Below are 11,281 nucleotides of genomic sequence, written 5' to 3'. Positions count from 1 at the left end.
CTCCTCAGGCTCAGTCGTCTGCTGGCCGTGTGGCGGGAGGGTTGTGTTGCGTCACGGGGCACTGAACTTCACCACCATGCTCAAGCTCCTCAACATCCTGAATGTAAGTAACATTCGCAGCGTGTGGCGGTGCGGGGGGCGGTGCAGGGGCCGCGGGTGTGTGGAGGCGGCTCAAAATAGCCTGCCTGCTACTGTGTGCCGCATGCCTTCCCTGCCTTGCAAGTTCCTTGCCCCACAAGCAACTGGTTGGCGGCCGCTTGGCACGGCACACATGAAGGCTGCTCGTCGCGCCACCCATTGATTTACGGCACTTTTTTTTCATTTAAGCCTCGGGTCCGCCTAGCATCTGTTATCTGCGCGAGATAAGTGGACGGCCCCAGCCCCTCGAACCTGTTTTTCCCAATCGTACCCATCACGGGGGCCATGCCTTGTTGATAATGACCCTTACACGTTGACAGCAAGGCACTGGTTGTCGCACTATAGACTATGGCGATTTTTTAAAGTAAGGAGCAGCTCAGTGGTAAAAAGAAAGTAAACTCAAAGCAAAAAAAAACAAAAAAAAAAAGAAGCCTGGCAAGAAAGAAAAAGAAGTGAAAGCAGAATTGAGTGGCATTTGATTTTATAAGAGGACAGTGCCCCCCAACCGGTCAATGTGGCAGTTATACAACAGGCACTTTCACTGGGGGAGGGGGGGTTACAGCCCAAATGTTGCTTTCAGATTCAACAGGTGAAGTGAAGGGCTCTCTCCCCTCTCCCCCAAACCATCCTCACAATAAGCATAAGGGCCTTCTGGTCACATATACATTGATGTTACTTTTGACTTTGTTCATTTCAGTGTCAAGAATTCTTCATGACACTCGAGTCTCCTATCTCATTTATAGCCCACCGGATTATTAAGTGTATGTTTTTTCATTAATTCCACGCAGTCAGGCATGATTGGCCATTAATTGTAACTCCACACAGCTGTCAAGGTCATTATTCCACCATTTATAAAACCAAGCATAGCTCTCTCAAGGGATCTTGCTGTTTGCTATTAGGTTAATATTTTTTCCAACTTTTTTTGTATTGAACCTTATTTTCGTTGTAGCTGCAGTCCTTGGGGATCTAAGAGGGAGCCAGTTTTAAGTTTGTAGTAGTAGCTGCAGTAGTAGTCTGATCTTATTGAGGAAGGTTATGTCTTCGTAACTGAACCTTGGCAATGTGTTCTCTCTTGTCATGATCTCTGGCTTCTTTTCTTTAATTCTTTTTCTTCCACATCAATTCTTACCCTTATCTTTCTATTTTTTTTATTCTTCAGAATTCATTGAGTAAGGGACTCCCATGTATATAGCCTAAATCTTAATCTGTAAAAATAGGTTTCCTGGCTGTAATATTGTTAATGTTCTTTATATTATTACCTCAAGTGTCAAATACATTCATTCTTGCATACATACACCTACATATATTTATAAACTATATCCATGTTACTGCATTATTATTATTTCTAAAAATATCTTAGGCAACTATATGTTTGTACTATGTTGTTGGTTAGTCATGTTCATAGGGAAGAAGAGGGACTGGCCTCTGCATAGCCAACTACAAGCCAGGATGAACTAAATATTAGACCAGAGTTTAGCCTTTCAGGATGTTGACCCCGTCATCTGACACACATCGGTTGGATCTGTTCCAAGTGTTCATTGTTGAGTGTGTGCCATTCATAGATTCTAACTGGCTTTAGTTATATTTCATATACCAACTTTTAATTTTATATCAACATAAATATAAATTAAAACTATCAAGTGACATTACAACAAATTTTGTAATCATTTTCACATTGATTATCTTCTGCTTTGTTTTGACAGCTTTTACCAGTATTCATATGGAGTTACGGTTTTGGGGGTCGTGGCTCAGGGCTGAAGACCAGATTCCCTTCCTGACATCGTGTGGAGGCACTTGGGATAGAACTGCCTTAGCACAGCTCTTCAGTTCCATTGCTTGATGATCTAACTCACTAGACATTCCTTTTAGCATTTTATTGTGTTTTGGTACTTTTCTTCTATTATATGTTGAGAGAAACAAATCTTCCTCCCAAATATAGATACCTAATTGATAGACCTCATTAACTACCTATATTTATTTTCTGCAGTAGCTAATAGATGTATTTAAAAGCAGCTCTGCTAAGTAATGTGTCTTGGATGTCTCATTTCACCAGAATGCCATTGGAAAAGTTATTTAAAGACAGGGTTAAAAAATGCATAGCTTAGTTAGATAAAGTACTGATGTATGTCAGGAAAACTCGTATTCAAAACACTGATAAAATCACAGTGAGGATGATAGCAGGTTTGTGTAACAGTCCCCTAGTGGTGGTCAGTCACAAGGGCAGTGAAGAAGCATTGATAACATATTAAGCTACTTGTGTAGCTTGGCAGGTGCTGGGAGAGGAATGGCTATGTTGGAAAGTGAACTGACATGGAACTCTACCTGAAAAATGAGTTGCTGAAATATTAGCAGCAGTTTAATCAGGTAGGGAGCATAGGGAAGTCCTTGTTCTTACTTTATGACTATGATATATGTATCAGTATTCGTACAGACTAAGATAGTTACTGGACGAGGCAACTTGATGCCTTTGGTAATAAGTGTCCGTATATACAGAACCATGGGATATTGCTGGAATGACCGTCAAATCAGCAATTATTCCATGAGACTGAATTGTGGCCTATTACCTGCATAGTCCATGAATGTCAACTCTGGCTATACAGGCATGTGGCACTGTACCTACAAATTGACCCTGCTCACCAAGTCATTTCTTTAACCTCTTCAGTACCATGACGCAGTATATGAGTCATTTCATCTCTCGAACCATATCCTAGAGACGCTGTATGTGCGTCATGGTCATTGGACTATTCTACGTAGTCTGTAAAACCAGGATATGGCATGGAGGTTATGTTTTGTCTGCTTAAGAGGATCCCAAGTGGAGGCGGCTAGGGAGATGGCCACAAATTTTGTGTATTTAGGTAATCAATGAATCTTGCTATGAGGTACTCAGGATGGGAAAAGAGCCTGCATGAAGACATGCTCAGAAGGACTCTTGGGGTTGGTGCCATAGGGTGGGCGAGACAACATAATCCCAGGGCGTATGCCCCTATTGATTGATTGATTGATCATCAGAGATATGATCATTAGAATTTAGACATATGCAACTTGGAATTTGGCAGCTCTTCAACCTGTGTAGTACTGCCATTTTTTGTGTTTAAAATTCTAGGTGGAGAATCTTACCCTCATAAACCTATAACCCCTATTCCCCTGGCAAAGAGTTTGGTTGGTTTGTTTGTTTGTCTGTTAAAGGATTACACAAAAATTACTACCCAAATTTTCATGAAACTTAGTGGAAAGGTATAGCATGGGCTGATAAAGAACCCATTAAATTTTTGTAAAACTCCAATAAAAAGTGACCCAATAAAGATGAATAAAGGATAGGATATTACTAACCAAATAACTTTATGCAGCTACAGGGAAAAACTTGCCTGTGGTTAAAGAGGAGTTGATGAGTACTTCTGGAGGGTTCCGGTACTGATACAGTAAAGAGGTGGTCTGGTCTGCACCATGAGTGTTTCAATTTGGTGTAGGAGAGGCTTGGAAAGGGTCCATCCCAGACCATGAATGCTTGCATTTTTTGCTTTACTGGAGGGATGGTCCAGCCCCATTCTGATAACATATCCCCCAAAACTGACTGTTAGCCTATATGAATGATGGCTGCCTTCTTCAAGTGATTAGATTATGAAAGAGATCTGGATCTGGATAGAGGACCGTGTGGGGTTTTGAAAATATTTGTTACATTTTCTGCTGATTATATTCAAGGTTTATGAAAAAAGCATACCTTAGATACCATACCTTAGATACTTGGCTTTGGTTTGATATTAGACCAACACATACCATTTCTCAACACCATTGTTTCTTTCCAGGTGTTATTTGTGTCATCAAAACAAGGGGAAGAAGCAGGCATCAGTGAAATAGAAATTGACAACTAGCCTAATATAAGAAGGGTTCATGTTTGAGTGACCACTGTCTGAAGGCAAATAAGTTGCATTTATAAACAATGTTTCCACAGGTTGGCAAAAATGGCGCCATGTGGGGAGCTGTTTCTGCAGTGCGACAGATGTCTGCCCTCACTGGTAATGAGTCCATGGCTGAGGATGACCCAGAGATGTGGGAGCTCGTACAGGCCGAAAAATACCGGCAGAGGTGTGGACTGGAACTTATTGCCTCAGAGGTTAGTAAGTTGTTATTTAATTACAATAGTTTATTTTTCTGCCCAATGATCTTCTGAACTTGCTAACTGCATGCCTCCCCCCCCTCCCGCGGCCCCGCTTCACACGACTTTCTACTCATGCTCATCCCTATACTGTCCAGACCCCTTATGCAAGAGTTAACCTCTTCTAATTTTCCAATTGCATGCTACAAAAACAGTTGTAAGAGAGAGAGAGAGAGAGAGAGAGAGAGAGAGAGAGAGAGAGAAATTTAAAACCACTTATAATTAAAACTACAATACCTGATGGAACTAACAAAGATACACAAAAGATCACTGGTTTTATTGATGAGTTTGTTTAAACCAGGGGTGTCAAACTCATGGCCCGCAGTATCACGGTAACTTCAATCTTGTCAATGTATTTTCTACCTTGTTGGCCCCCATGATGGCACTTCAGAGTACGAATTGGCCCTTGAAGGGTTTTGAGTTTGACACCCCTGGTTTAAACCGCCAACCCTGCTGTACATAATTAATTAAAATGACACCCCTGGTTTAAACCGCCAACCCTGCTGTACATAATTAATTAAAATGACACCCCTGGTTTAAACCGCCAACCCTGCTGTACATAATTAAAATGACACCCCTGGTTTAAACCGCCAACCCTGCTGTACATAATTAAAATGACACCCCTGGTTTAAACCGCCAACCCTGCTGTACATAATTAAAATGACACCCCTGGTTTAAACCGCCAACCCTGCTGTACATAATTAAAATGACACCCCTGGTTTAAACTGCCAACCCTGCTGTACATAATTAAAATGACACCCCTGGTTTAAACTGCCAACCCTGCTGTACATAATTAAAATGACACCCCTGGTTTAAACCGCCAACCCTGCTGTACATAATTAATTAAAATGACACCCCTGGTTTAAACCGCCAACCCTGCTGTACATAATTAAAATGACACCCCTGGTTTAAACCGCCAACCCTGCTGTACATAATTAATTAAAATGACACCCCTGGTTTAAGCCGCCAACCCTGCTGTACATAATTAAAATCTTACACATACGTAGTTAAAACCACACTACTGATGAAACTAACAAAGATACACACAAAAGAAAAGAAAAAAATGGTTTTATTAGTTGGTTGAAACCACTTTTTTTTTATATTGGTTTTAGCCATTTGGTTTAAACTGCCAACCCTGCTCCCTATCATGATTCTGTAAAAAAGAAAAACAAGATATTGAGAAATACTGATTGAATGTTTTAGTACTTCAAGCTTTATGAATGTGGATGACCCCAAATGATTTATGACTGATGACATTGTGAATGAGTAGTAAAGCTGCCAGCCCAAATGTAAATAGATAAATTCATACCATTGATTTTTTCCACCAGCATTGTTGTATGAAGATGGAATAAACTTTTACCTTTAGTGGTTTTGCACAACATGATTGATTTGTATAGAAATAAACTTGATTGTTACTTTACATTTCATAAGGCACAATGTCTGGTGGTAGTTAAGTGTTGCTTCACATAAGTTTAGGGTCAGACCAGCTAATGTGAATTGTATGGTCTGTGTGATTTGTGTTAATCTACGTAACTACTATCTTGTGTAATCTTTTTCAGCTACTATAAAGGAGGTTCTTATTAAACGTTAAAGTCGGATAGCGATTAAGATTGCAAACCAGAAATACGTTTTAACCATTGAATTTCTTTCTCTCTCAGAATTTCTGCACACGTTCGGGTTTAGAGGCATTGGGATCATGCCTCAACAATAAATATTCAGAAGGTTACCCTGGCCAGAGGTACTATGGTGGCACAGACATCGTAGATAAGGTTAGTTTTTACTTCTTTATACAGTGAAACTTAGGTTTTTTTTAACTTTATTCATTCGTAAATGTTGTTCTAAAGCCAATTTGTTTGTAAACTGAAACTAATTTTCCAATAAGATACAATGTAAAATGGATTAGTCCGTTCCTGACCCCCACTAAACATCAACGAATCTAAAGAATGACCACTTCTTTTTTAGAACACTGATCAGGATTCACTCTGCAAAAATTAAACACCTCTAGGCAGATCAGCAGATCAAAATAACGACAATGGCAGGGCAGGACTTAAGGATACCACGACTGACTGCATTTCTCCACCAGTTCTGTTGTTCATTACCACTAATTTACATCTTTAGTGCCTACAAATGCATCTCTGCAACTTAATCTCAGCTTATCTCCTCCTCATACGTTACGGGAGGTTGTATTTCCATTTTTTTCTGGGAAAAAAACCCACTGGTGTACTTTCTACAAATGTGCACAAAACATGATGTAACATTTATCAAGGGTGTGGCAAAGATTAGAAAGTCAATCAGCTGGTACATGATAACAAAGACTGCAGCACCAGCAGTGCTCATCTCAGACTCATTGGCCTACGAGACCGGTGGGTAGGAACCCATTATCCGGGGACACCAGGCAGTTATGACATCTGGGTTACCACAGTTTTTACCTTCTTCAGTTACCCATTTATTAACCAGTTGAAATGGGAGGATGAAGAGCTGGTTGAGCTGGGTGCCAACTGCCTAAACTGGGATTGAACCTTCAAACCTGCCTGCAAATTTGTAGCTAGGCGTGCTAACCACTTCACCAAACATTATTTTAATATAGATGTAATGGATTTTATTATGGTTAGTAATACGTATTATGAAGCATACTATATAATAAAATATTAGGTAAGCAAGGATGCTGCTGATGTCAGACAAATAAATCAATATTATTTTTACTTTTTCCTGGCAGTTAAAAATTGAAAAAAAAAAATTGATATTTTTGTGTGCTGACTTATCTGCAATTCTGACTTGAAGAGTGCTAAATTTAAGGGGTTTTACTGAAGTGGCATTATATTTGAACAGCTGTGTAGGTGTTTAGTTTCAATCTAGACAACCTTGTGAGTTTCAAATAACCTGTACTTTGTATATTCATAATTGACTAGAAAGTTTGGACACTTCTTTGTGATCTATAACATAAGGAAAAGTATACTTGCTATTTTGAATTTGAAGCTACCTACTAGATTTTTTTTTCTAAGCATATTTAATAATTTTCAGATTGAGTTACTATGTCAGCAGCGGGCCTTAACAACCTATAGGCTGAAAGCTGAGGAATGGGGGGTCAACGTGCAGCCCTACTCTGGCTCTCCTGCTAACTTTGCAGTGTACACCGGTCTGCTCAAGCCTCACGACCGTATCATGGGCCTGGATTTGCCTGATGGTGGACAGTAAGTAGAAGCCACTAATTAGGATGTCTTTTGTTTCTTGAGGTAGTTGCTGGTGCTGACTACAATATTTTATTTTAGAATTTTTTTTTTTACAACGAACTTCTCTTCAAAGGGGACTGTTACGCTGTTGCCTAGAACTCAAGAGTACAATAGTGTCTCAATTTAAGTGAGATTTGGGTTCTGAGGGGTTGCATGTTATATTCAGGAATGTTTAGCTGAACTGCCAAAGTCCTCCCTTTCTATAATATACTGTAGAAAACCCACCCATACCTTGGTTATCTAAATATGAAATGTACACACAATTAATATGATGAGAGAAATCTTTGCAGCCCTAGAGCCAGCCGGCTACGTATGGTTTATAACTGTTAAAGTAGGTATTGAATTGCTTGGTTTACACTTTGAATGATCTGTTTATCCAGTCATTGTCATCTGTATGTTTTTGGTCTTGGTTGCGAGATTCCCCTGTCTCACTCATCATCACTTCCATGCTCACAATCCCACAAACCTTTTTCCCTGTGATGGAGGGGAAGAGGTGTGGGACAAAAAGAAGAAAAGAGGGAGGAGAGGGGGGCCACAGAGGAAAGGAAGCTTTAGTTCATCATCCCTCTGGTGGCCTTATTCACACCATGATGAAAAGAGAAATACATGGCTGAAGTAGATACAGCATTCCACACATCATCATCATCATCATGAGTGAGAGCTTTCACTCGTTCACATAACATTCATGTTTCAGTGGCCTTGTTCACGCCACGATCAGGGGATAGTGACAAAGCGGTGAAGATGATGCAGCTCTTGAGCTGCTACCAGGAGACTGAAAGTTGACATTTGATGGCATGAATTGAAATTACAGCTCCTGTAAGGTATGGCGTGAATGCTTAAGTGCATGAATGAAATCCATGTGAGATGAGGCACAACTGCATTCATTTAACTTTATAAGTTTTTGTCTAATTTGTAATCAGTTAGTTTCTCCTCTGTTATGTAACTTCTATCCTGCAACTTTTCATGTCAAAGGAGTAGGGCCAAAGGGGAAATAAAAACATGCTGCTCCTACAAAGTGGGTACAGAGAAGCTGAAATGCATTCAAGAGGTTTCTTGATACTCCCCTCCTGAAGGAGTTAAGTTATAGGAAGGAGAAAATACAGATGAAGGGAGTCTGCTTAAGCATTTACTAGTGAAAGGGATAAAAAAAGAAAGATACTGATTAACTCTTCTGTTAGGAAGTTGGACAGCATAGTGATGGGTGTAGGTAGAAAGTTTTGGGCAGCAAAGCCACAAAATGGGTGAAGGCATTCAATTTACAAGTTCAAAAGAGCAGTTACCATAAAAAAGCAATAAAAGATAGCAAACGAGACATCACTGCAGAGGAATTTATCCCCTAAAGGATGAGTGACCTGCAGGCAGAAATATTAGTGGGTTCCGTAAAGGGACGCGTGTCCTGCATGCAGACATTCCATTTTCTTTCCTTTCCTTTGTTTCCTTGTGACCTTCGCTATTGCTCTACATATGAAATACACTAATCGACAACCTTGGCCCTAAATGCATGCATACATATGCCTAGAGGCTCAGTCATATGGCTAGATGTAATGGATAAAGGATGCTCTCTTGGATATATCTAGTGAGCTTGCTGTGTCCAGTGAATGGGATGCAGACAATCCACAGCTCTCATTGCCAGATGTTGACCTTTCTGGCAATGGTATTTTGCCTCAGGAATTCACCTCAACCCCCATCAAGCCATGAGGCCCTCATGCAGCTGCTCCACCTGCCCCAGGTGCCCTGCCTATTCATAAAATATCCGACTCAGATGATGATGATGATGCCCCACCACCTCAAAGTCAGGTGCTATAAGCTGTCTATCTCTGTCTATAGACATTGGCCAATGTCCCCCACTCCAAGGGGGGGTGGGCCACTCTCAGCAGATGCTCTTTCACTCACACACCCACACAACCATTCATATCAACTTAGTCCCGAGGGGCTTTTAGGGTACTCACCGTTCCTGTACCACACGCAGGCCACATACAACACAGTTATAGGGAACCTTCCACAGTGAGGCCCGACAGCGAAAACTGGTTTACCCCCACTGTTTCATCCACCGTACCCCACTCACACTTTCCCCACCTGTGCAGGCTCAAGTGTAAGGCAACCCCCTGTTCCTGCGTCACCATTTACCCATCTTCAATTGCCTTCCATTCACGCCTATCTCTTGCACTCTCCCTTCCTTGCTCTACTGACAGACCGCACACCCAGCGCTCTTTCCACTCCCTCCATCCAACCTCTTCTAGGCCTTCCTTTCACTCTCACCCCACTCACTTCAGCCTTCCACACCCTTTTTGTCAGACGTTCCTCACCCATTCTTACCATATGCCCATACCAACTCAGCACTCTGATCCACCCTTTCAGACAGCTTTCTCACCACTTCTGTTCTCTGCCTCACATCCTCATTCCTCACTCTGTCCATTCTTGTTACACCTACCATACTCCTCAGGCACCTCATCTCAAACACATCCAACCTCTTGTTCTCATCCTGTCTCACATTCCATGTTTCGGCCCCATACAGAGCTGTGGGCACAACTACTCCCTCATACAGCCTTCCCTTTGCATTCATCCCTAATGCTCTGTTTCTCAATACACTCTTCATTCCACCCATACATTTACTTGCTTCTTTCACTCTGTTTCCAACCTCCACATCCACTCTTCCATTTACTGCTACATGCAACCCCAGAAACTTGAAGCTCTCAACTTCCTCCAGCAGCTCCCCATTCAGCCTCACATTCATTCTGCCACCATCAGCATCCCTTACACATCTCATAACCTTGCTTTTTCCTACATTCACTTTCAACTTTCTTCTTTCACACACTCTGCCAAACTCTGTCACCAGCTTTTGTAGGCCCTCCTCACACTCCTCCACAAGGGCAGTGTCATCCGCAAATAACAACTGGCTTATCTTCCACTCCCTTTCATTTTCACTCACCAGTGCCAAGCCCTCACCTTGCACTTTTTCATTTCCCTCACTGCTCCATCCATGTACACGTTAAACAGCCACGGTCACATCACACAACCTTGCCACAACCCCATATTCACCTCGAACCAATCACTCTCACCTTTACCAACTCTCATACATGCCCTGCTATTCCTATAAAAGCTTTTCACTGCAGCCAATAACCTATCTCCTATTCTATACATTCGCATTACACTCCATAATGCCTCCCTATCAACTCTATCATAGGCTTTTTTAAGTCCATAAAGGCCAAGAGCACTTCCTTACTTTTACCTAAATACTTCTCACACACCTGCCTTACCTCAAACACCCGATCCATGCATCCTCTGTTGCTTCTAAACCCACACTGCTCCTCACCAACCATACACTGTCCCCCATCAGATGTCCCCCATCAGACCCTATTAATCAATACTCTCCCATACACCTTGACAACCACGCTCAACAAACTGATACCTCTAAAACTACCACACTCATACTTATCACCTTTACCTTTATACAGTGGCACTACAGTGCACTCTTCCACTCCAAGGGGACAGCCCCCTCTCTGAAACACACGTTGAACAGCCTCACCAACCACTCCACAATCCCGATTCCACCTTTTTTCAGACATTCTCCATGACACCCATCCAACCCTGGGGCTTCTCCCGCTTTCATTTTCCCTAACGCCACTTGCACCTCCTCTCTTGTGATGCTCCTTTCATTCTCCTCACCCATCACAGTTACTCTCCCAGCATCCCCCTCAGCTACTATGACTGCATTTCTTTCATCTTCCACATTCAACAATTCTTTAAAATATTCAGCCCA

The 11,281-nt window shown here is 41.6% G+C and overlaps 1 protein-coding gene across 2 annotated transcripts in view; it reads left to right on the top strand.

The window, feature by feature from the left end:
* LOC126981029 (serine hydroxymethyltransferase, mitochondrial-like) overlaps positions 1-11,281 on the top strand; it is a 29,151-nt gene continuing 17,870 nt past the window's right edge. The window contains exons 1-4 of one of the 2 annotated variants that reach the window (XM_050831655.1): positions 1-103; positions 4,088-4,249; positions 5,950-6,060; positions 7,313-7,482. In XM_050831655.1, coding sequence (XP_050687612.1) covers positions 77-103; positions 4,088-4,249; positions 5,950-6,060; positions 7,313-7,482 — 470 coding nt within the window. In that variant the 5' untranslated portion in view covers positions 1-76. Of the gene's footprint in view, positions 104-159; positions 503-4,087; positions 4,250-5,949; positions 6,061-7,312; positions 7,483-11,281 lie in introns of those variants that run through there. The other variant, XM_050831657.1, reaches the window with a different exon arrangement.

The sequence above is a fragment of the Eriocheir sinensis genome, chromosome 46 (assembly GCF_024679095.1).
Source record: "Eriocheir sinensis breed Jianghai 21 chromosome 46, ASM2467909v1, whole genome shotgun sequence".
Classification (NCBI taxonomy): Eukaryota; Metazoa; Arthropoda; class Malacostraca; order Decapoda; family Varunidae; genus Eriocheir; species Eriocheir sinensis.
Note: the sequence above shows the minus strand (reverse complement) of the source record. Positions and strands in the feature narration are given on the sequence as shown.